Genomic DNA, 27,478 nt, shown 5'->3' with positions numbered 1-27,478 from the left:
ATAAGGACCATATTACTTAGATGATATTTTGTTATAATTCTTAGCTTGCTTAAGGGATATTTGTTTGTATGGTTGTATCCATAAAAAAACTCAATCGCCTACATTAAAACTTCTTTCACTGTGATGCTAATCTACCTATTGTTTCATTTGATTCCACAGGAGAGATAGGTTATCCTTTAAGAGCTGAAGAACTTGTGCTTGATGTTCAATGTGATCTCCCACTACTTGAAAAATATAATTTTCTCTTAAAGATGATGTGATGGATAGTGTGTGGTATCCATAAAGTGCCATAAATGGGGTCATTTTTATTGTGGTATGGAAGGAAGTGTTATACCAACATTCTTCCAAAGGTAACCACTTAACCCATTATGTTTGTTTATCAGATACAAAGCTATGAAGATATCCTTCCAAACATTTGTTCACTATCTCAGTTTTCCCATCAAATTGAGGATGATAAGATGAGATATGAGCTAATTGAGTACCAAGACAAAAAAATAAATAAATAAAATAAAATTGTCCAAAAATTTCTAGTGAAAATGAGATATTTGTGACTTATAATAGATTTTGGTTTCTCTGTATATTTCGAACAATTTCCATAAGTGTTGTAATAACTATATTGGCTTTGAAAGGATGAGATAGTGTACAAAATTGTGCATACTTGGTAAGTCTATAAAATACCACCATGATGAAACTCTTTCCTTCATACTTGTGTAAACCTGTGATAAAATCCATTGAGACCTCCTCCCAATATTGACTTGGAATGACTAAAGGTTGTAAAAAACCTAGGGTCTTAACTGTCTCAACTTTATTTTGTTGGAAAACCAAACATTTCGTGACAAAATTCTGAATATCATATTTAAGGAAATCCCAAAAAAATTACTTCTTGACCCCGTGGTAAGTTTTTAACAATCATGAGTGCACCCCTAAAGGAGAGGTGTGCAATTCCAAAAGAATATTTTGTTTTTGTTGTGAGTTCTTATATATATATATATATATATATATATATATATATATATATATATAAGTGATATTTGTACCATAATGAACCATTTTTCCAGAAAATGTATCAGATGTATTGAGATCTTGCTACAACTTTTGAATGACTTTCCACTCCTTTTCATAATTCTTCCATTCATCCCTTACTTCAATTATGCAATTAGGTTGGATAATAAAAATGGCATAGACAAATGGTTCCACATCATCATCCCTTCTTAGGATCATGTCTGCAACAACGTTTTTCTTTTCTATTTTTGTAGATGATTTCAAAGTCCTAACCCAATATCTTTGTGGCCCATTTTTACTGCTCTTCTGAAGATAATCTTTTCTCCAAAAAGTATTTAATACTATCATGATATGTTTTTACCTTCAAGTGTCTTTCCATTATGTAAGGGCACCATTTCTTCAAGGCATGTAGTATTGCCAATATTTCCCTATCGTAAATAGGTTTGTGTGAATACTTTCCCTTTATTAGATGAATTTCAAAAGAAATGGGTCTTCGTTATTGCATTAAAACAATACCAATTCCATTTCCTAAGGTATCACATTCCACAATAAATGATTTTTTGGAGTTCAGTGTAGCTAAGACCGAAAATTCGAATGTTGCTTCTTTAAGATGTTCAAACACCTTAGTTGCTTTTGGAGTCCACAAAAATGCATATTTCTTCACTAATGTTGTTAAAAGTGCTGTTATTTTCCCATAATCCTTAGCAAACTTGTGATAATACCCTGTAAACCTGAGAAATCCTCGAAGATTCTTTAGGTTTGTAGGGATTTTGCATTCCTTAATGGCTTAAATTTTGTTAGGGTCTACCTTAACACCCTGTTGAGATACAATCTGACCCAAATATTCCACCTCTTGTAACCCAAAGAAACATTTGAAGGGTTTTTCATACAATTGTTTCTCCTCAAATAATTTAAGCACAGTGTCATCTTGTTAAACATGATTTTTCAACACTTGATGTGGATTAATATATCATCAAAAAATATTAACACAAATTTTCTAAGAAAAGGTTTGAAAGTGGAATTAATCAAACCTTTAAATGTGGAAGGTGCATTGGCAAGGCCAAAAGGCATGGCCAAAAATTCATATTCACCATCATGATTTTTGAATGTTGTTATTGGAATTCCCTTTATCCTCATTCTACTTTGATGATATCTAAAATGAAGATCCAACTTGACGAAGTAAATTTTTCCATGTAATTCATCCAACAATTCATCAATGACAAGAATGGGAAATTTAACTTTAATAGTGAGCTTATTGAGCTCTCTATAATCTGGACACATACACCATGATTTTTCCTTCTTGTGCACCAATACTATTGGATAAGAGAAAGAAATTTGTCTAGGTTGAATTATAAATTCCTATAACATTTTTGCAACCAAACATTCAATTTCACTCTTTTGGGCATAGGGATATTAATGTAAGGTATGTTGTTTGGAGGAACACTTCTTGGAATCAAGTAAATAGCACGATCATGATCATGAATAGGTGGGAGACATTTCAAAGTCTCAAATATCTTTGAATGATTTTCCAAGACTCTTTGGAGATCTAAACAAAGGGATGATTTCGTTGTTTGAACCTCTAATGAAGATAATTGTGCAATTACACCTCATTGTTCATTCTTCGAAATCATTGTCGTGACACTACATCTGATTTTCTACCCCAATATCCCTGTGATACCCCTTAATCCAATTTTCTTTCTCTCCTAGAAAAAATTCAGGAAAATTTCTTGAAAATTAAAAGCTATCATTCCCCAAAATTGTAACCATTGGAATCCTACTACAACATTAGCACGACCCATTGGAATGGAAAGAATTAGACTATTAAAGACATATTTCCCAATGGTTAACTTAATATTATGGCACTTCCTTGACCAATTTACAGTTCTTCCATTTGAAACCATCACTTGACACTCTCGTGCTGTATATGGAAAGTAATTCAATTCCTTGGATATCTTACACTGAATTAAATTATGGGTACTATCCAAATCAATGAGCACTATTACCTTTTTCTTCCTGATATATGCTTCTATCTTGAGAGTTTGAGGAGTAGTAATTCCCTCCAATGAACTACAAGGTATGGCCAGATTCTGGGGTTGGTTCCTGATGTATATATTCTCCTTTTGATTTTTCTTGTTCCTTTTCTTACTCCTCTTCACAATCTATGTAAAATAATTTCTTCTCAATACACTTGTCACCTTTAGTGTATTTTCTATCGCAACTATAACAAATCCCTTTTGATATTTTTTCCTCTTTTTTTTTGGTGTCAACCCTGTAGGTTAGGGGAGGATAGAAGAAGAAACACTTCCATATTTAGAGTTGTGAGAGGTGGACCTACTTGTTTCCATAATTTTTCTTTCAAATTTTCTAGCCACCCTAAATGCATTTTCCAATGAATTAGGTTCCCAAATGAAAACCTCATGTTGGATGTTATCTTTTAATCCCTATGAAGAATTCAATCATATGCTCCACTAGAATATCAGGTTCCTTGATATTCAATATTTGGAAGTCCTCAATGTGGCATGCCATTGAACCCTTTTGTTTGAGATTTATCAATTGGATAAAGAAGTTATTTCTATTTGTATCATCATAATTTTTTACCAATTTCACAATAAAAATTATCCAAGTGATAATTAATTTACGAGAAAAACACCATTAATGACACACAAATTGATTGGGTTCTAAATATAAAGATCCAATGTGTACCTTTTATGTGTGTGGCACATCATGTAAATCAAGGAATTACTCCATCTATAGTATCCATGTTACGAGATCCTTAGCATCAAAATTCCTCATATCGATCTTTAGAGTGTGATGGGTATTCAACTGAAAGTCAGAGTGTCTAAAATCATGATTCAAATTCCTTTCGTTCTCATTATGATCTTCATGGACTACCTTATCACCATTAGGAAGCATTTCCTGTAGCAACTTCGTCAAACCTTCCTTTAAACCTCCCATGTATGATTTTATTTTTCCTCTAAACCATCCATATTAACATTCATCACTTCCAATTCATCTTTAGTTGCCCTCTATGAGAGTGAAAATTGTTGCACTTAGTCTTGCAATTTTGATATATCATGTTGCATTTCTTCATAGGGGCTTCATTGTGGGAGAAATACCATACCACGTGGGTTCATATTGGGGGATATATATTGAGGAAAAAATGACATAATATATTGAGCATATAATAGGGGTTGAAGGGTTTTTATATTGGTAGGTATAAAAAATGGAGCTCAAAGTTAATGAAAAAATATAAATGGGTATAAAAAAAATTAATGAAAAAATGGATACCTATGATATCTAGTGAAAGTAGGGGTTTTTTAAATTGGGAAGCTGTATTGGGTTTGTATTGGTAGGGGGTTAAATAATTTTATTTTTAGAGGTTTTTTTCAATATATAGTCAAATTGGGGGTATTGTTTAGTACGCTATGAATGCACATGATATGTCAGAGACTCACTAAGTGAAGCCCCCATGCATTTCTTCTTTTTCATGTGTCATGGTAGAGCCTTTAGAGGGCTTAATGGGTGTAGAATTTTTTTGTTTGGGAGGAACTTTATACTAATTAATGATATCTATGATTCATCATTCCCTTTGAATCACTTCAAACTGATTTTTCAAACAAAAGTAATGCAAATTTAAAAATACACACCTTTTCTAGCTTAATTTTGAGCTTGTTGGTAGGCTGATCTCGAAACTATTATTTCTATATGATTTCAACCTCCCAAGGTCTGAAATTTTGTCTTGTGGTAGCCCTATATTTCCTCTTTCCAACCCCACTAGTTAGACTGAGTTTCGATTCTTCAAGATAAAGTTAGGCCAAATCTCCCAAGATGTCTTTCTTATGGACTTGTTTAGAACCCAAGAAACTAAAGTATGTTTGGTTTTAGCCACTTTTTAAGAAATTGAATTTGGATTCCTGAAATGAAAGTATGATGGTTGTCCCTAACACACATGTTTGAGGTTGAATTATAAAGCATACAAAAACCCTAAATTCCTTGAACCATATCTCAGAGAATATAGTGAACCAAGATCTAATTTATTTAGAAAATGTTCATGATGATTTCAGTTCCATGTGGCTGAAATTTTATCTTCTTAATCCTCACATAAAAAAAGTTATAGCAAAAATTCTAAGATGACCTGTTTGAAGCAACGAAACCCTAAGATCTAAAGCTATAATACCAAATGTTATGTAACCATATCACAAAAACATAGAAAAATTAAATCAATGACTCAAAAATAAGGATATTGGAGTGGAAATAACCTTTTACATCACATAAATGAACAGTTCTTAGTTGATACTAATGAAAATACCTCCTTGGTATATATAGGAGTCTAAAGGGTCACAATATAATCAGGGCCTATGTAATAATAATAATGTAAGGGAATAATAATAAAAATAGTAGGCTTCTATGGGGTGCAAAAATAATAATATGGGGACTACATTAGGCACAAAAATTACAATATGGGGGCTACACTATATTATAGGGACCTAACAACAAAGTCTTATAGGACCATTCCAGCAAATTGCAAACATTGAAATCACATGGGTATTCCCCCTTTCAACTTAATAGACTCCTTTAGTGAGGAGACAAAATTTTTGTTTAGGATCCAAAATTATAGGGATTTCCCATTGAAATTCTTAATAAAAATATGAAAATTTTCATTCTTTATCCTCACTATCTCAAGAAAATGTGAAGCTCCACAGGGTAGTGGACGAAATTCTAAAATCCCAGAGGAAGGAATGACGTAAGAGGCACATTGATGGGTGCATGAGTTCATATAAAGTAACCCCAAAAAAGATTTCTAACACAAAGACCACAAAAGGTTACCAAGCCACACAAAGTGGCTTCAGTCACTGCATCATTCCAAGCACTATAGCCACCAAAAGCCACCCCAAAACAGTTTCCTATTGATAAAATATATAACAATTACCAAAATAAGGGGAATAAAATACTTGTGATTTTCTAGGCCAACATACTCATTTTTTGTAGTCCAGCAGAGAGAGAGAACCATAAATGTTGGTTGTAGGGCTCAGAGCACCATATTTGTTACAATAATCAAGCTTTTGATAATCCCCATAGTTGAAGGCAACCATAGGGTTGAAATCCCCTTCCTAAACAGACTCATTGAAAATGAAATGCCATAGACCTAGTTGAAAATTCTCATGAGGGAGCATGACATGACCTTGACCAAGTATGTGAGCACAACAAAAACTGAAAGCCTCATGCCAAAAGTAATCGTGGGGAACAATCAAAGACTTGTTTGTGGCAACCAAGCCAACACCCATGAAGCAGATAGTCAAAACCCTAACACATGTGAATTCCATTTTTTCCATTATCCTAAAAAAGTACTATCCTAATTAGTTTACTTTCACTTTATTATTATTTTAAATATAAAGAAAAAAGAAATGTTATGTTCTTACTCCATATAATAGATTGATCTTTATTTAAGTTCGAACAAATTTAAAATATATAAGTACCATTGGATGGGTTGATAAAAATATAAAAAATAATTGTAAGACATGAAGTATGGATATTCAAAACGCTAATTACGATAATGAAGATAACCTTAAGAAAACATGCATGTTATTTAACTCTGAAATACCAACTAGTCTTATAATATATTAAAATATCCATAAAATAAAATGAAATAAAGTTTAAAAAAATTATTACATAAAATGCAATGTTAGCTTAGTGATTGTCTTTAGAGGATTTATTATCACATTTCTTTGTACTTTACCTATGTACTAGATGGTTTCATTTTTTTTTTTAATCCATAGTGAGGTATTAATGCCTTACATCTCTTCTATTAAAAATATGATGGTGTATAGATTTAACACCAATTTTTTTTGTGACTTTTTATCGGTATGCTTAGCCACATTATGACAATGTATAATTTCAACAAAAAAAAAAATCATGTGAAGATGGGAGGAGAAGTGTAGGGACTAGAGACAAAGAAAAGTAGGCATGCAGGGAGAAGAGGTGTTATTCCCATAGAAAAGTGTGCAGGTTGGTATGGAATCTATTGAAAAAAATTTCTCAATCAATAACCAAAGACGTGAAATTAGTCACTTGGCATATTAAGCTGTCTTGACAATAAAAATTCATCACATACCACCAAAATACTGGAGTGGATAAAATATTTTGCGTCTCAAACCCATGTAGTGCAAGATGTAAAGAATGCAATATCTAAATACATTGGGAACAATATAAATCAAGGTTTTTATTTCCATTTCATTTAATTGGTTTGCAGTGGTGAGAGAAATAGTTCACGGCTAGATGTTTTTGGAAGTCAAGGTGGAACATAAGGTATATCCTACATTTATCTCTGCCAAAATAATCAATAGCCACATACTACAACACCAATACATAGATTGTGTGTTGGGTCAATAATAAATAGTATTAGCCATTACCAATGTAAACCTGAAAAATAGGGTGCCCCACTTGCAATGCTTGTGGTGTGACGTTCAATTCTTATAGGCTACTTAAAGAGTACAAACATGTCAGAAGGTTTACTTTTTTGGGCACTAAAATTTTGGTAAATCAAATGACTATATTGCATCTAATTTTGCTAAAATATATGATTATATTGCATCTAATTTAGTCATAGAAGACCATTTCTATAGCCAAACATCACCCCCAACTTACCAGGGATGGCGCGCTCTGCAGCTGCTCGCGAGGGTTTTGGTTAGGGCTTTCTGAAAACCCTCCCTCTATCACCTGAAGACTAACCGTGCACCTGATCTGCCTGTTAGCTGGCCCGACTTTTCAGGCCCCATCTGTCATTTTCAACATGGCCCCAGACTCTGTCGATGATGTAATGGAAACGGAGGAGGAGGTTGACTACTCAGAAGACCCACTTTCTTCACAGGTCATTTTTGATCGCCCTTCTTTCATTTCGTCGTCTGCTGGCACTATCCTTTCTCCAAATTCTGTGCCACATCCCTCTCCGGTGGTTACTATCCCGGCTCCCCCTCCCTCTTGCCTACCTGAAGGCACCCCCCCTCTCGAGCCCCCTGGCTTGGCCCTCCCTCCTCTGTCTCCGGGGACCCTCTATTTCCTATCGATTGTCATCCCACCGTCGCCTCCCTTTGATTTGCACCCTCCGTCTTCCTCGTACCCGGCTACAGCATCTGCTGGACTACCTCTTTCGTCGTTGGTCGGGCCCTCTGCTCTCCTCCACTCACCCTCGGGTTGCTTTGACACCCCTGCAATCAGAGTCAGTTCATCGAAGGCGACTCTCCTGGAATGCTCCCCGGATCCCTTGGTGGATCACCCTTTAGCTCCGCGCTCAGGTAAGAAGCGAACTAAGTGTGTCAAAGCTACATCCAGGGATGTTTCTATTTGGTTTGGAGAGACATTGGCTATTGGGGAGGCAGCCAAAATGGCAAATACCATTCTCATTGGACATGTTCGCGGGCGTGCTTATTCAGCGACCAGGCTTACCCTTTGGGTGAAGAAGATTTGGGGAGGGGTTCTGAAAGAACTTCCTGAAGTACAAGTTCTTCCCCGAGGCTGGTTCGTCCTTCACTTTTCTAAGGAAAATTACACGGACCTGGTATTAGCTAGATACTGGCATATCGAGATGGCGCCGGTGCTGTTAAAAAGATGGAGCCTTCTCTTCGACCCTGAACGAGAACAGATTGGGGCTGGGCCTTTGTGGGTTCATCTACCTGGGCTCCCCCTCCAGTACTGGAGCGAAGAAGTCTTCATTCGCATCGGGAACGCCCTGGGAACATACCTCGACCATGATCGTACTTTCGTGGAATCCAAGAACAGAACGCTTGCTCGCATCCTTGTACACCTAGACACTCGTGAAGGCTTGGAGGAAAAGATCACTCTACACTTGGGCAGATTCACACGGGTACAAATCCTAGACTACGAAGGGGTACCTTTCAGATGCCGCCGCTATCATAGGGTGGGTCATATATTCAAGGATTTCCCTCTCAACAAGAGTACAGATGAAGCACCGGTGCATTCTACCATTCCATCAAAGACTATATCACCGACCGCTCAGAGCTTTCTGGTCTCGGGCGCTCCCCTCAACACTCCACTTCAGACACCGGGCGCTGCTCATTGCCATGCATCTACTCCGGTCACCAGATCTCGGGCAGCCTCAACATCTACATCCACTCCGGGTAATTCACTTTTCCCTCCTTTGTCTATTTTCACATCTGCTCCATCTACAATCTCTCCCTCATTGTCTGTTGCATTCTGCACTATGACCTCCTCCCTGATTATTGCTCCTTCCGCTCCATCTTCTCAAAAGCTCTCATCACCATCATCTTCTCCGTCATCATCCCGGGGATCTAAACACTCCTATAATCTGCGTCCTCGTACTCACACCCTAGGATCTCATCTGAAAATCGTCGGTCTGGGTATCACATCACTTGGTTTGATCCCCTTGTCTGCTCGAGGGAGAAAATCTGATCTCACAAAAGCTATCAGGAGAGCGGAAGCTGAGGTTGCTTCTGGGCGACAATCCACCATTGTTGGGGTACTTAGAGCGAAGAACACCCCAGGCAATCTTCCTCCATGAAGTGCCTCTCTTTCAACTGCAGGAGACCCTTGGCCCTGTGGATTCCATATCTGCCTCCCCATCCTCCATCACCCCGGATGGAACTTCACAGCAATGGACTCCTCGGGTAGATCGGGAGGCCTAGCGATTGGTTTTAACCCTGCTTCTATAAGGGCTCATGGCACATGGGGGGGGACCTAGATTCTTAGGACTTGACCTTTTCTCGGCTGATCTGGGTATCAATCTCAGGGTTATCAATATATATGGACCCTGCCATCAAAGAGAATCCTTCTGGAATCACCTTCTGAGCCGATCTATCCGCACAGCTGAGAATACCATCCTTGGGGGCGATCTAAATTTCTCCCTGGGGTATAGCGAATCTTGGGGATCCACGGCACAAATTGACTCGATCACCGGGTTTATGACCAACCTCCTGGAACGTCATGACCTAATCGATGTTCCCATGAATAATCCTCTCCCAACCTAGAGGAACAGAAGAATTGGTGAAGTTTCCCTCGCACGCAGACTCGATAGATTCATTATGAAAGGCACTCTGTTACAACAGCTTCATCACTACAAACAATGGGTTGGTACCGGGGGAATATCTAACCACTATCCTATCTATCTGGAGATTTCGAGGCCATACAAAAAACCAAAAGCCCCCTACAAGTTCAACCACGGCTGGTTACAGGATCCCTCCTACATCAAGCTAGTTAAAGACTTCTGGATCCACAATTCGATTGATAGAACAGACACTCTGGCAAAAGGCTTCTGCATGAACCTATCGCAGCTCAAACATCTCTCTATCGAATGGGCCAGAGAGAAACACCATAAGGAGAACTCAGCTCTTATGCTCATAGAATCCGAACTATCCTCACTTTCAGATGAAAGAGGCTTGGGCTTTACCACAGCTGAAGATAAAGCCCACTTAGTGGAACTTGAAAACCAGAAGCAAAAGATATTGAGGGAGCGAGAAGAATCTATTAGACTTCGCAGTAGAGCTACATGGCTAAAGGCTGGAGATGACAATACTCGCTTCTTTCACAATTACGCTAAAGGCAGGAATGTTAAAAATACTATATGGAACCTCCCTCTGCCAGATGGTGGAGTGGCAGACACTTTCTCCAAGCTCTCGCAGTTGGGATCATCCCACTTCAGGAACCTCTACAAGCAACCCCCGGGCTCCACTATTGCAGATATCATCAACATAGTAGGACATTTCCCCAGGTTTGTAAATGAAGAAGAAGCGGAGAACCTTTTTGATCCAGTGACTCCTGAGGAACTTGAAAACACCATAAAGTGGTTCAAGAAGGACCGTAGCCCGGGACTTTGTTTGCCTTCTATGAGCTGATCAACAATGATCTACTTAGGGTTGTAGAGTAATGTCGGGTGTCTGGGTCCCTGTACAATGCCATCAATTCAACTTTCATAGCTCTGATCCTCAAATCTGATACTCCTTCCTCCTTTGATGATTATCGCCCCATTTCCCTCTGCAACGTGCTCTACAAGATCATTTCCAAAATCATTGCAAATCGCATCCGTCCTATTTTGTCTCGACATATCGCTCCCCAACAATTTGCTTTCCTGGAACATCGTTAGATTCATGAAGCCATTGGTGCTGCACAAGAAGCCTTTCATACTATCTAGACTAAGCATCACAAAGCCATTATCTTAAAGATTGATTTAGCCAAGGCATTTGACCGGGTCAGTTGGCTCTATCTCAAGATGCTTCTCATCCACCTGGGGTTCCCTCATAATTTCATCACCTGGATTATGGCTTGCATCACCACTCCCACGTTCAGTGTTCTGATTAATGGATCTGCATCCCAGTTTTTTCATTCTGAACGTGGTCTCAGACAGGGTTGTCCTCTGTCTCCCCTTCTTTTCCTTATTGTCATGGATGGCCTGAGCCGCCTTATAGACTCTGCTAAGAGAAATGGGGATTTTAGTGGACTCAAGATAACTAATGACTGCTTCCTCACCCACCTTCTCTTTGTGGATGACGTAATGATCTTCCTTGATGGTAGCATTCGAGACTCCCGCTCTTTCTCGAACATTATAACTCTCTTCTCATCCACCATTGGGATGCTTGCCAACCATTTAAAATCCTCCATTATCCTCTCCAGAACTTCTATCCATGAATCCCATCTGGCCCTGCAGCTGTTTCCTTATAGCATCCATCCCTTAGACCTCGGCCTCAAATATTTGGGGTTCTGGATCAAGCCTCTCAGCTCAAAGATTGCGGACTGGGTCTGGCTAGTCGCAAATTTGGAGAAGCGCCTCAATATTTGGAGCCATCGATATCTCTCAAGAGCAGGCAGACTCGTTCTGGTAAAGGTTGTCCTGGAAGCAACCCCGGTCTTTTGGATGGCATTAGCTTGGATCCCGCGCAGCATCTTGGCCAGGCTACAGTAAACTTGCAATAGATACCTGTGGAATGGGAATCAGGAAAAGCACATATTTGCTTGGGTTGGATGGAAGAAGATCGCCACTCCAAAGAAATGGGGTGGATGGGGGCTTAAAGACCTCCCTACTTTCGCTCAAGCCCTTGCGGCTAAAATGGGGTGGACCTTACTCACTGGAAACAACCTCTGGACATATATTCCATATTACAAATATATCTGGCCCCTCAATATCTTGGATTGGATTCGCCTCCCTACCTGGCCAAAATCTGGTATATCACCAGTTTGGAAAGCGCTTCTTAACTCTATGACTCTTATCAGGGATAATCTGGTATGGAAAATCAATGATGGAACACAGGCCCGTATTGGTCTGGATCCTTGGAATGGTAGCGGCGGTAGGCACATTCTTCCTGAAGCACTCATCCGACATCTTCACTCGCAGGGGATTAAAGTTCTGGCTGACATTGCTGATCCACAAAATACTTCCATTTTTGAACAACGTTGGAAAAATGCAGATCAGATCAATATACCACCACTCTGGCATCAGGACTGGTTGGCATATATCAATGCATTATCATAATCGCATATAAGGATCAAATAAGGGCAGGACGAGCTCGTATGGTATCATTCAGAGAATGGAGTATACACCCCAAAGTCTGGCTATCACACTCTGATATCGCATAAGGTTCTGGACACAATCTCTTTTTGGTGGAACTCTATTTGGAAACTCACCGCTCCCCCGAGACAGAAGCTATTTTTCTGGTATATCTTAAAGGGTGTTGTCCCTACTGGGGAATACCTCATGCGTCGTGCAGTCTATGGACCGACCTGGTGCACCCTGTGCAAACATAACTCCGAAACGAGCGTTCATTTGTTCTTAAACTGTTCTGCGCTAACGTCTATATGGCAATCTATATCATCCTCTATTCAACACACCGGCAAATGGGAGGGCGATGATATTAATCGAACCTGGGAAACTTGGTTTTACCATCACAAAAACTCCAAGCTACAAAGCTTGCCTATCATTATTTGTTGGTACCTATGGCTTGCACGAAACCGAATGATCTTCGAAGATAAACCTGTGCACTGGCAGCATCTTACTGCCAAAATCATATCAGCCTACCATGAGATGACTAAGCCGCCACAGCCTAAGGTTCGAAGACCCCATGACCCTCCACATATATATCATAGCACCCCATGGGCATTCTTCGATGGCGCAACCCAACAACAGGGCTGTGGGGGAGGTTTTCTACTATTCATCAATGATCAACATTTCTACAAAGCAAAACTGGGGTTGGAAGCTGGCTCAAATAATTTTGCTGAGATCATTACCCTCCGTCATCTCTTGCATTTTGCATTGGGGCACAATTGCATGCATATTCATATATATGTAGATTCGAAGATTGTCATTGATTGGTTCAACAATTATACTATTTGCCACACACACACCCTCTGCAATATTTTGGATGATATTAATTTACTGAAGGCACAATTTATTGACATCACTTGTCAACATATCTACAGGGAACACAACAGCAGTGCCGACCATCTATCTAAGGAGGCCATGGCACTTCCCAGAGGAGAGTGGATAATACAGGAGCAGCGAGGAACAAATGCATACCAATACTATCACGGCCCATACATAGATGCACACTATCACAGGGCAGCCAGCCCATGAGATACAGATCTGAAAATGATACTTTTTTGGAACTTTTTTGTACATAGATGATAAAAATTTTAACCTGAAGCCCTGCATGGCAATCTGTATATATATAACTGATAAGAAAGAACATCCTGCATGATGATTTTTGCTATTGAACAGACAGAATTGATATATAGCCACCCACATGTGGCAGAAGAACATACAGCATATGCAAAATGCATCTACAATATGTATTTTTTCCAAGTTAATGAAAGATTACGATTTTTCCAGTGGAAAAAAAATTTAGTCATAGAATTAAAATTTTGTGTATTAATTTTGTAAAATGTATTAAACATTCTCCATGGATCATTAAGAGATTCAATCTTTAAATTTCAAAATTTCATAATATATATTCATGCCAATGTTATATTTGGCAGTGCATATTGAATATTGTCTTGCCAATGGATATATTTTTCTCTCATATTGCTGAACTTTGTTATACTAAATCCACTCCTTGAATATGACAAGAAATTTAATTAATAGAACATTGCATACTAATAAGAATGATCACTCAACTATTTTGTTAGAAAAAATATTTTTCACTTACAATGAATTGAAGGTTGGAGTTGAAATAGTTGTTTACATGCATGCATTATGCATGTAAGTCATATCAAAATGTGTATTTTCATGATGCAAATACTAGTTCTACTTAGGTAGTTAGGAAGGAGAACACTAGTCCTGGTCTAGTAGCCAGTAAGGCAAGAAGTCAGGCTCAAGCACCACAAAATTGAAATGTGAGTGAACAAATAAAATTATTATAAAGCTCATATAAATATAATTATTATATGACATTTGGATTTATATCTAGAAGGAGACGAGAACAAATATAATTATTATAAAGCTCATATAAATATCACCGAAGTGGGGATCGAGTTGCTTCATTATGGTGCATACTCAATGAAAAAGGGTTAGACCATAGGGGTTTGTGAGTGGATAAAAATAGCTCGTAATTAATAAATAAAAAACATTAGTAAATTAAAGGGTGTGCATATTTCAGTAGACATATTGACCATCAAGAATCATAATAGGAGGGGCAATAACAATGGGCTCTATTCTAGTTTGGTTTAGAGATACACCACCGTCATCACTGTCACCATCCATATAGGAGGAGTGAGAAGTAATACTTTTCAGAGAGATACTATGACGATATGGCTATGGATTTCTACAAGTTCAAGATGGGGTCTATGCTAGATGAAGAGTATACACGTAGGTTTTTGGAGTTATTGAGGTATGTACCATATCTTAAGGATGAGAAATTGAAATTTCAAAGGTTTTTTAGTGAATTTCCATTAGCATTTAAGGATTAGATTGAGTATGATGAGCCTCAAACATTGGAGGAATACATTGCAAAGTTGAAACATTGTTATAAGAAGTCTAATCATAAGTAGTACCCTAGGAAGGGTTGGAAAGGTAATGATAAGACAAAGGGAAAGTGGGATAGGAAGCGAGAAAGACTTTAGGATGCAGGTAATAAGGAGAATGCAATTTCATACAAGAAATTCAATGTAGTTAATAGAGGACATGGATTCTAGTCTCAGGAGAAAAATAAGGGTGATGGCTGGAAGCCTTTACAGTGTTGGGCTTGTGGCAAGGATCATCACAAGAGAGATTGTCCACAACATTAGGGTGGTAGACATCAGATTTCCAACGCTCAAGAGACACATATAGGGGGATTTTGTACAAATTATCCCTCACATTTATGTATCATTCAATAATATGAAGGATGATCATCACACATCTAATATCGAGATGGAATAAGTGAATGTTGCATCTTGGTTGGTTCAGTTGGCTACAGGTACTAAGAAAATATTTCATCATTGGGTACGATCTTATGCATTTGAGATAAATTGTATCTCTGCATAAACATATCTAAATGTTCTTCTGTTGGGATCATACAATATGTTGTTGGATATGGATTGGTTGTACATTCATAGGACAAAGGTAGATTGCTATGATAAGGATATTGAGTACCTGGATGATGACGAAGAGAAGAGAATATTATAGGGTAAGAATAAGATTACATCAGTGGGAATGGTTACAACTATGCATGCAAAGTGTAACACCCCCTTCCCACATCTACCTAAGCAACTGGCCAGTCAAGGTAAACATGCGACAAAAGGCCATTATGATATGATTTTACCTCCTAAATCATATTAAGGAAGTGGAACTAATGGAAACACACCATACAGACATCCAACATCATCAACAAAACTCTTAGAGGACAAGTTAACCACTTAGACAAACTATCCATGAGTCCCATTGTTGTTTTAGGTCTGTTGGGCCATAGTCGCTCTCATGCTATGGTTAAGGGAGCGACCAACAACCTAAAGTCACTCTCACAGGTTTTCCTTCCATCGACTATGGACCAAAATTGTCAGTGTTGTGCTAGTGAACCTGGGATTTAAGCCATTTTTTCAAGCTCATAGACCAGGACATACCTAGAACTAATCCCTCTCTTCAAATCATTGAAGTAACAAGGAAATGAAAGTACTAAAGAAAATACTTGTTCAAGGCCTCGACTAGATACCTAATAGCCATGACAAGCATTTCATCAAACATATCATTGACATGTAACCTACACGTGTAAACAACATAACTAAGTGTAGGGAACTTGTACTTATCTGAGATTCGTTATGAAGAATTTTCTCCTTATCACATTAATTGTCATTTCATCCATTAGGTCATAGATACATTGATCACTCAATAAAAATTACGAACAGGATGAGAGCCACTCAAAGCTATTGTCATAAAACAAGAACATAACCAACACAATACGTACAAAAATATCAATGAAATCGAAACCATATATACCACATATAATCCATCATAATAATCATAGGAATGTTAGGAGAAATAACCTTTCGTTAATGCTACAAAATCCAAACCAGGGATGGGACTTCCACGTTCCACCTGACCATAGAATGGATGACCCAAATATCTCTTCAACCATTCACCCCCATGCCATATTCCAACCATGAATATGGGATCTCATAGAACAGATCAATCAAAACTCATTCAGGGCTTCCAGAGGTCATCCACCTCAACCCATCAAATAATGATTTCACCTCATGATCGTACATCACAAAACCAACATTAGATCGGTCTTTATCCCATCCTTCCAAGGCTCTAAAGTGTTTATTTCAACCCATATCCCAAGACTAGTAACTCAACCCACAGCTTTTAGTAGGCTCCAAAGCATTTGTCCAACCAAGTCTATGGGACTAGTAACTCAACCCACAAACTTTACTGGGCCCCGGAGTGTTTGTCCAACCAAGGCTACGAGACTAGTAACTCAACCCACCAAGGGCTCTAGAGCGTTTGTCCAACCAAGGCTACGAGACCAGTAACTCAACCCAAGTTGTTACAAGGCTCTAGAGCTTTTGTCCAACCAAGGATATGGGACTAGAAACGCGACCCAAGCCATTACAGGGCTCCAGCGCATTTGTCCAGCCAAGGCTATGGGATCTAATAGCTCAACCCAAGCTAAGGAAACATGTGAATCAACCAGAAAATAAAGAAAATAAACCCATAACACCATGACTATCCAAAAAATGGCAAGGCTAGGAAAATCCATTGTCAAACCAGGAAATCCTCCATGCCAGTGATAGATCATGACCAAGAAACCACATGCATGTGCCATGCATGCCAAAACTAGTGAAGAAATCATACATGCAACTTGGTACTTGCAAGAAAATCTAATTTAGTTGCTGATCCTGATGTCCTTTTATGCTTTCCGACTCTTCCTTTAAGTTCTTGCTCCAAAAATCCAAGTATTCCACACACTCCAAGAGTGCTCCTTTGAAGCCTGTTTATCAATGAGGCTGTTGTGGGGAAAAATACCTATGCAGGACGATCCTATCCACCTAAGGTGTGACAGTGCCTTAGCAACAAACAGATACAACTATTCTGGTTTCTTCCTTTATGAAATGTGAAAGAGGGGAGATCGATAGACTTACCGTTGTCTTCCGTTTGTCCCTCGATCTAGATCCTCTTCTCTTTGGGTGTCCGCAGCTACTTGCCTCCTCGCTTGCTCAAGAGAACAACTACTTGATTCCCACGAGATCACAAGAGAACAGCTACCTGTGACAAGAGAACAGCTACTTGCGAGAAGAGAAGAACACAACACAAAGGCAAATATTCATATTCATAAATGATTCAGGATTAGAAGTAAATCAAATACACTAATGCAATCATACAAATACACCAGTATATAGGAGAAAACCAAGATAGCTTTATTGATTGATAACAAGTTTCAGGAAGAGATACAACCCAGAGGGCTCCAATCCAGCATCTCCTTCCCAGCAGAATGGAATTCCCTCTTCAGCTCCCTTCAAAGCATTAAGCACCCAATGTTTCCAGTCTCAAACCAAAAGCAATTCTTTGCAATAACAAAATTCCAGCCTCCAGATCTGACGGAGAAGAGATCCATATATAGATGTTTGGAGAGAGGATGAGTCAGCTTGAGATCTGACTAGTGTCCTCTCCCTCTATCAGTTCTTGGGTCCACTTGGAGGTTCTTGCTTCCACTTGGAGATTTGGAACCTCTTACTCATCACCAGTCGAATTCCCTGAGGTAAGTGTCATTTTGGAAGCTTCCTGAGCATTGACACATTGAGGAATGAGCCTACCACTTGTCCAAACTCGCTCAGCGCAGGTAGCCTTTGTTGGAGTTGACATTCAACACAGGTAGACAATGGAGCAGTTGACATTCAGCGCAGATGCTCAGTGGAGCAGTTGACATGATCCTGAATTGACTTGTTTTTGACTGGTTTCAGGTGGAGAACTTTTGTGAATTGCTGTGGTTAGTTAGCCTTGTTCCTCTAGGGGTAGGAACAACATGTTTAGGGACTTTGGATCCCTTAGATTATGGACATTTCATGCTCATTGCTGTAAGGCACAAAAATGTCTATAACAGTTGCCCCCTAAAGTATGAGGCCATTTATCGGGTGAAATGCTTTATCCAGGAGGGTCCGAAGTTCATCCATTTGCTGGGAGGAGACCTGTAATAAGATACAATACAATACATTATGATTCATACTGCTTTCATGATCTAGCTGAGGCGGGCATTCCCATGCTCAGCTTTATAAATTCATTTTTGTACATAGAACAGACGATCGTCTGATGGTAGACTGATAATTTTGGCGAAATTATCATCCTTTGAGTAGGATGATCATCTGCTGCAATGATGTACATGTCAAATGTCTTTATCTTTCCTGAATACATATCGCAGCCCGGATGGATGAAACTAGATCCGGGTTCTTCAAACTCGTTCGATCTTCACTCTAAGTACAAGTCGATCCATGTGAGAATTGCGTTGAAGTCGAACATGGAAAGACATCGCTTGATTACCGGTCAACGATGTAAACCGTTAACAAGCGCGAGAGGAATCACCGATAATGATAATGACCCCCAAGGTACTGCAGTACAATTAACGTGGTGTGAATAAAGGAATTGGCGTCGAACACCACGCAAAATCTTCTGGTCGAAGGTCATTGATGTATACCTGTTGCCAGAAGTGAGAAACTTGCCATTGAGGCATGCAGGCTTCAAAGTACTGAAGGGGTTGTTCCTAGATCAACTTCTTGGATAATGAGCTGATGTCGACAAGAAGCAATCCGTCAAAGGAGGGCCTTGATGAATCCCACATCAGTGACACGAAACGGAGCTAATGATTTTAATGGAGGTAAAAACGATCTGTGACATATGATTCAGGGTGGCGGTCATGAATGGATGAAGGATAATGTATGGCAGTGGATGGGACCCGGTTGACTCTTTCTGAACGACTTCTCTTGAACATATGGCGACACTGATGTGATGGATCGGTAGCATTACCCCAAATATGGATGGTATGGTGAGACCATGGTGATGTGACCGGTGAATGAGACAACCCAACCCGATTGTGGTACGGAGGAAAAGTGTCATGTTCAAGAGCGACCTGCTACCATCAAAGTTTTCTCGATTTTCTCCCAATTTTTCCCCAGTCATTGCTGACCAGTACCTCTTTATTTTTGTCAAGCTTGAGGAGGATAACATATGCTTGTTCTATAACTTGCCCTTGGGCAAGCCCATCGCTATGTTTTAACGAGCCTACCGATAGTGAAACTCGTTCTCGTCTAAAGACAAGTTTGTCTCTATTTAATAATTTTAACGAGTCTAACGACAAGGATAACTCGGTCCTTTTCATTTTTAGAGATTCTGAAAAGGTACATAAAGTCAACTCCAAAATTCCTTTTTCGTCATCTAATCCCTTAAGTCCGAAAAAGTATAAAACAATACAGAAGGGATGAGTTTTCGATAGTTTTAACGAGCCGAACAAAACAAGCGCTCGATCTTTTTGTGCAATAATCCGTCAGGTCCAAAAAGATTAAAATCTAGAGGAGGGATAGCTCTTCCGGTCACTTTAACGAGCTGGAAGGCCAAAACTCTGCAATCTTTTCATATTTTACGAGTCAGCTGAAAAGAGCTTAAAGAAGACTCGTCTTTTGAGGAACGAGTGATAAACAGGGTTAGCAGTAGATTCCAGGTACAGGTTGGAATTTTCCAATCACGGCAGTGTCACAAGGATGGCTAGGTGAAATCACTCTTCGCAGCTGTTCCTCAAAATGGGTAAACAATCATATGGACGTGAACGATCGGCTAAATGAAAAGTGGAGGTGACGGTGCAAACACGACCAAAGCTTTTATGGCTGATAAATTTACTATCACAGTGGTTATTTACCGGTTCATTTTTTCTGGATGAGCTTGAACTCTAGGGGAAAGCTTGCTCACAATCACTTTTCTATTTTTTAACGAGCATAAATTCCGCGTTAAAACTGCTCGATATCGCTTTTCTATTTTTTAACGAGCATAAATTCCGCGTTAAAACTGCTCGAATACCCAGTCATAAGATAAGAGTGTCTCATCAAGATTCTATTTTTTATGGAGCTTCATCTCACTAAGCTTTGCTCCTTATCCTTTCTTTATGCAAGTTTGGAAACGACTAATCCTACGAGTTTAAAGGGTTAGAGGTCCTAAAAATTTAAAAAAATAAATAGCCGTCCCTTGATAACACTCCAAAAGGTTTGCATGCCCCCAGGTATAAAGTACGATTTCAAGGTTACCTCTACTTCTTTTCCTTCAAAACAATTGTTTTAAAGAGAGAGGCTTACCTCTTTCAGGTTACCCAAAGATTGTCTCGTTACTCTTTCAAACAAAACACTTCCTCGGCAGTGTCTACCGAAATAGACAAGGGTGAATGACTTTGGCGCTAAACACGTAACTTTGACAAAAGAATCCTATTCTAGAACAACCCCTCTTCCAATCATGGACGGGGTACGGACTAGTCATTTTCTCCCGTGGAAACCTACTCTATACCCAAAGTTTTCCTGCCGAAGCAGGCCAGGACGCATGCCCCCTGGGTTCCAGTCATATCCTCCCGGATTACTCGCGCTCATCAGGAGGACGGACCGTGGGTTGAGACACTTCTTGCATGAATAGACCATTTAGGGATGGTACATGACTATTTGCGATGCGTGATCCGGGAAACGAAAGTTGGTCCACGAGCTTGACCATTCTTCCTTCATGCGGAAAACACATTACTCTAAAGGCGAGGAGACAATAGCTCCCATGCAATATATATAGTCTCGTCCAAGGAGTAGGTTATAATCCAAGGGTCCTTGAACGACCATCACGTTCATTTGAACGGTCTTCCCTTTCAATGTTATAGGCACATTGGGGAGGATCCCTAAAGGTCGACTGGTTCCTTTATCAAAACCTGATAGATTTCTCATCTCAGGTAAAAGCACTGGCGAACCAAGCGCTTTCCAAGCAATATAGGAAAGGATACTCACAGATGCCCCCTCATCAATGATAGTGCCAGCCATTACCATTCTGTATATTTGACAAATAATTCTGAATGGTATACTGGCTGGCAACTGGGGTCTGCCTAGTTGGTTCCAATCAAAGGACACAACTAGGTTGCTTGGTGGTGGGACCGAGTATATGGCAGGATAGTGCTCTGATGAACTTCCTTCCTGCGATAAAGGAATGGTGGCATTGCCCCCTTGATCATCAGAGTCAGTACTGATGAAGAGAATCTGGACGGTGTCGTCTTTATTCTCCTCTGTGATGGTGTCATTCGAAGATAGATCCTCTGAAGGCAAAACCGGGTCAACTGCCGTTTCAACCTTTAGACTTTCGTCAGGTGTGGATTCAGACGGTTCATCTTCAATGACAGGTGCTTCGGCTGACCACCTGGGTGGGTCAGCCGGGTTCTCAACTAGTGAGGGACTTGGCAGGAGTCTTTGATATCCAGGAGGGAGATGCGCTCGTAAAATTGGGCGATCTTCCAGAATTATTTTTGCCTCGTCTAAGAAGGGACATCGGTGGATGGCGTGGTCGCCTTCACACAGTCTGCAGGGAAATTTAGCTTTCCCGCTCTGTCCTGGGGCTTCACTCCCACTAGTTGATGGTGAACAGTCGACATGGCTATCAGAGGTCGATGCTACTGAATTGTGCAAACGGGGGGACCAGTCCTTTAGTATCCGAGGGATACAGGGACAATCTCTATGGAAGTGGTCTCCCTTGCATATGACGCATGGGGATTTAGGCCTTACGAGTGCTGTGTGTGGATTTTTGTTAGATGACGCTTGTTTGCCCCCAGTCGCCTTAGGCTCCTTCTTCTTCTTTTCTTTCTTCTTCTTCTCCTTCTTCTCCTTAGGAACCTGGTTTTTTGTTCGACCAGTTCCGTCAAGTGAAGAGGAAGGAGGGGAGGAAGATCAAGTGGAAGGCTGGGAGGCAACTCTTGTCTGATCTAACTGTTGACTCGACTGTTCAGGAATGGTGGTATTCTGAACGACATTGGTTGAAAAGAGCCAAACTGGTAGGCCAATTGTTAGTCCTGGAAGCGACAATGTGGCCATGTGGGGCGCACCAACATCTCCCCAAGAGGAGAAGGGACTAGGATTTCCACCAAGAGGAATTCCTTGGTTGGTGTGCTCCATCTTTTCCACCTAAAGATCAACGCAGGATTAAAGGGTGATTGTTCCGTTTAAAATAAATTGTTAACGACGCTTTAGACACAACTTTCTTTTTCAGTTTTAAAGAGTCGAGAAAAAGCTAAAGATGACTCTAGTCTCCTTCGATGTTTTAACGAGCCCGAAGTGACAAATGCTCGATGGACTTTTTCTGTTATAGAGTCTGAAAAAGGCCAAAAGAAACTGCTCTGGAGATCTATGCAGAGGGTGTGCCAAACTTTTCGCAAAACCGCAGAATACTTTTTAGGGTACGGGCGGTCGATCTTCGTGAATGTTGTGTTCACTGCATTGCGATCAGTAGGGCGGGCGACACGGCTTCCTAAGGATAAAGGATATATGCCTATAGGGGTCTCCCAATATATACGCGATGGTACGTGGGAGCACAATCCGTATTAGCGCTATCGTCCCTCAGGAGGAATCACCCACCTTCCCCGAGATCGACAGTCACTAGGTTTAACGACGCCGGAACACGTCTCTAGCCTAGACCTCTATGTTGTGCGTTATGTTACAAAGCGTTGTTAGGTTCATTCAGTTTATTTTAGGTTTATCTTTTTAAAGTTTTCCTTTCAAGGTTCACCACGAGATGTATGATACAAATTCCTAAATGCAGTCTAAGATGATAAGCAAGCTTTATTATCTTTTCAACTTTGAAAGGGAAAAGAAAGACACTATCTTTTCTCAAAGAGCAATCAGCACACTCTAATGCACTTTTCCTAATCCAACATGCAAACTATCAAATGCAAAATGCACAATGCAGGTGTTTGTTTTCCACTTTCTTAGTATAAATGCCTACAAAGAAAGCTTTTGCACAACTTTGAATTTGCTTTTAAAAGATCAATACAAACAAGTTCACTTTTTCGAAATCAGAGAAGATAGAAGAGATTACAACACTTAACGATTTTCGAAATAAAGACTTGTTTTGACACTTAAAAGAGACAAATTCAAACCAATAAGCAAAAGTAAACCTATAATCAATCTGCAAACAGCCAATGAACTCTCTTCTAAGATCACAATCAATCAGATCTGAATCAAAGGCTACAGGATGACCACTTTACTAATGCAAAGGAAAACTGTAAATGACACCACAAACACATAAAAACATTCACAGTCATTTTGTACAAAAGGAGGCGGAATCTAAGCAAGGAAAAGAAGTTATCAGACTGGTACCTATGCTGGTTAAAGGCTGCAAAAACAGAGATCAAAACAGGGCAACAGACAGCAAAGAACCCCAGCTGCACAAGGCTAAACTAGTTCAGCGCAAGTCCAACACTGTGGGTTTGACATTCAGCGCAGGTAGCCTTCACGGGACCTACGTTGAAATGCAAACTGCCTTCACACTGTCTGCGCTGAAGGAGAAACTCTCGTTTCCCTTGGATTCTGGGTCATAAAATGCTCAAAAATAAACTGTTTCAGGCCAAATCAAAAACACAAGCAAGGTATAAATAGAGGGATTCTTTGAGGGGGTACTAAAGACTATCACAAGGATCATCAAATCATTTGTAGATCCATTGTTTAGATCATAGACAAGTCCAGCAACTTTCTACTTTGCATCCGGGAAAGATGCAGTTCGATTGTTGTTGTCAAGTCTATGAAGTAAACAAATGACAGAAACACAAATGAAATGAATAAACAAATTTTTCCCCAACGGAGTCGCCAATTTGTTGTGGGGAAAAATGCCTATGCAGGACGATCCTATCCACCTAAGGTGTGACAGTGCCTTAGCAACAAACAGATACAACTATTCTGGTTTCTTCCTTTATGAAATGTGAAAGAGGGGAGATCGATAGACTTACCGTTGTCTTCTGTTTGTCCCTCGATCTAGATCCTCTTCTCTTTGGGTGTCCGCAGCTACTTGCCTCCTCGCTTGCTCAAGAGAACAACTACTTGATTCCCACGAGATCACAAGAGAACAGCTACCTGTGACAAGAGAACAGCTACTTGCGACAAGAGAAGAACACAACACAAAGGAAAATATTCATATTCATAAATGATTCAAGATTAGAAGTAAATCAAATACACTAATGCAATCATACAAATACACCAGTATATAGGAGAAAACCAAGATAGCTGTATTGATTGATAACAAGGTTCAGGAAGAGATACAACCCAGAGGGCTCCAATCCAGCATCTCCTTCCCAGCAGAATGGAATTCCTTCTTCAGCTCCCTTCAAAGCATTAAGCACCCAATGTTTCCAGTCTCAAACCAAAAGAAATTCTTTGCAATAACAAAATTCCAGCCTCCAGATCTCATGGAGAAGAGATCCATATATAGATGTTTGGAGAGAGGATGAGTCAGCTTGAGATCTGACTAGTGTCCTCTCCCTCTATCAGTTCTTGGGTCCACTTGGAGGCTCTTGCTTCCACTTGGAGATTTGGAACCTCTTACTCATCACCAGTCGAATTCCCTGAGGCAAGTGTCATTTTGGAAGCTTCCTGAGCATTGACACATTGAGGAATGAGCCTGCCACTTGTCCAAACTCACTCAGCGCAGGTAGCCTTTGTTGGAGTTGACATTCAACGCAGGTAGACAGTGGAGCAGTTGACATTCAGCGCAGATGCTCAGTGGAGCAGTTGACATGATCCTAAATTGACTTCTTTTTGAGTGGTTTCAGGTGGAGAACTTTTGTGAATTGCTGTGGTTAGTTAGCCTTGTTCCTCTAGGGGTAGGAACAACATGTTTAGGGACTTTGGATCCCTTAGATTATGGACATTTCATGCTCAATGCTGTAAGGCACAAAAATGTCTATAACAGAGGCCTCTATTTTTTTTTGTAAGCTACGGTATGACCTTTTCTATTATATGCAACAAAAATAGAATATACATTCGCAGGTGACCTCAACCCGGCCCATAGGGAAACCGGGTCTGTTGTTCACCCACAGTTTGAGAATGTCTACTTGCCATTTTAGCATGAAAAACAACATGTTTAAAACTATAGCAGCATCCTATCTACATTCTGTCTCTTAATGCCTAGTCTCGAATACATAACATAAACTTCTATACTGGCTGGTTCTCTAATGCTTATCAAAAAATTAAAAAAATAACAGAGCAGAACATTATCTACCATGATTTCTTGCTTGATTTCCTCCTCACACTTCACCTTGGTTAATTCCTTCAGCATGCCGCAGATTTCCTCCATTTTTTTGTCCTGCTTTCGTATCATGAGCTGTAGATTGGTCATCTCCTTTTTCATATCCGGCAGACCTTGAGCTATCTCTGTTATCTCTACAGCGCCCTGCTCCGTTTCTCTGGCTAACAGATGTTTCAATAAGCCAATACATGTGTAATGCCTGTTTATATAACGTTAGGCACCCTCTTGTATTCCCTGGATCCTGAATGAGGGTGTTCCATTCCTCCATTTCTGGATCAGAGGGTTCTTCCAAAACTTTGTTTTCCAGAGCATCTGTTATCCTTCTGATATCTTCGTTGGCCCCTTTGAAATATGCTTTCTCCACTTCTTAAGCAACCTGTTCTATGGATCGTCGACCTCATTTCTACTCGTTCGAGGCCAGAATCTCAGTCTCGCAATGGTCTGCCTGCCATGTTCTTCAGCGACCCCTTCACCTCCTGCCTTTTCCTCTTCTCGTAGGTCTACCCCTATTGTTACTCCTGCTGCTTTTCCCTACTCTGAAAGTCACCCGCGCCCTGCATTCCTCCTTCCCTATCTCCATTTCCCTTTCTCTACAATCTCCTTCTTCTTTCATTGTTCGTTCTTGCTCCCTCCATGTATTCCTCCCTTCCCCCTCCTTCACCTACCTCTCCTTCCTTCCTCCCTCCGCCATATCATCTTGCTTTCGTTTAAGTCGGTGCCCCAAGTCTCTCTGCCAACCTTCTTCGCTCTTCTCCACCTTTATGGTCTTCAGCTTATCTGTCTTTCTGCATGCTCCTGCTCTTGAATGAATACCACCACCTAACCCTTGTTGCACCAGATAATCGCCACCGATCTTCTCCCCTGCATTTTCATAATTATACCTGTTTCTTGTCTTAGTATAAGTTCTTCTCTACATGCCGTCGCTGCTAGCCTAATAATGATAGCTTTGATGTGTAGCATGTACTGCCCTGTACTACATCCCATCACGGCCTTATGTTGTCCATCTTTATCCACCCCGATCAGGGTATGTGTGTTAGCATGATCATGGTTGTATTGTATCATTATTATCCTATTTGGTGATTCAGTTTAGGTTTTCCCATCCTTTTGTGGCCAGTTTGGATGTCCATATGGTATCTACTTTTCCATCCGGCTCATTGCATCCCCAGTTTGCCAAGTAGTCTACTGGTCTATTGCCTTCTCTTCTTACATGATGAATGACCTTATACTCAATACGTTTCATAGATTATTCTAAGTCCTGGATGAGACCCGCCGTCCTCTAGCTCTTAGCCACCTGTTCCCATGACTTGCCATGATTTAGTTTTCTGATTGTCTCTATTACCAAATTTGAGTCACCTTCTATTTCTAATTTCATATATCCATTTCTTATTGCGATCCTGATTCCTTGATATGCTACCATGAACTCGGCTTCATTGTTACTCATTATACCTCCTCTATCTGCATAGATCCATCTGGTTTGGCCTTGGCTATCTCTAAAGATCCCGCCATATCCAGCAGGTCCCGGATTTCCTTTTGATGCTCCGTAAAAATTAAGTTTGATGAAACTGTCTTGAGGGCGAATGAGCACGGCTAGGCTTTGGTTTTTTATACCCTGTGTTTTTTGTTGATGAGGGTGAACCATCCCAGGTTCCAAATTTATCTTTCTTACAATATAGCTCTCTTCCTCCGAAGTTCTCCAATCTTCCTGATCCTACACTTCCGATAGAATTGTTTCTCTTATTAGGTTTTTAGTTCTTT

The 27,478-nt window shown here is 40.1% G+C and overlaps 2 protein-coding genes across 2 annotated transcripts; both read left to right on the top strand.

Moving 5' to 3' along the window:
* Positions 1-10,058: 10,058 nt before the first annotated feature.
* Positions 10,059-10,868, top strand: LOC149263579 (uncharacterized). Its single transcript, XM_089389235.1, has one exon. The coding sequence runs from the start codon at positions 10,059-10,061 to the stop codon at positions 10,866-10,868; it is 810 nt and encodes a 269-aa protein (XP_089245361.1).
* Positions 10,869-11,290: 422 nt separating this feature from the next.
* LOC149263578 (uncharacterized) lies at positions 11,291-12,499 on the top strand. Its single transcript, XM_089389228.1, has 2 exons — positions 11,291-11,848; positions 11,966-12,499. The coding sequence occupies exons 1-2, from the start codon at positions 11,291-11,293 to the stop codon at positions 12,497-12,499; spliced, it is 1,092 nt and encodes a 363-aa protein (XP_089245354.1).
* Positions 12,500-27,478: the final 14,979 nt, after the last annotated feature.

Source organism: Pinus tabuliformis, chromosome 6, assembly GCF_031772625.1.
Source record: "Pinus tabuliformis cultivar Carrire ecotype Pingquan chromosome 6, CPIR1, whole genome shotgun sequence".
NCBI classification, from domain to species: domain Eukaryota; kingdom Viridiplantae; phylum Streptophyta; class Pinopsida; order Pinales; family Pinaceae; genus Pinus; species Pinus tabuliformis.
The sequence above is the reverse complement of the archived record's forward strand: the minus strand, read 5'-3'. Positions and strand labels throughout refer to the sequence as shown.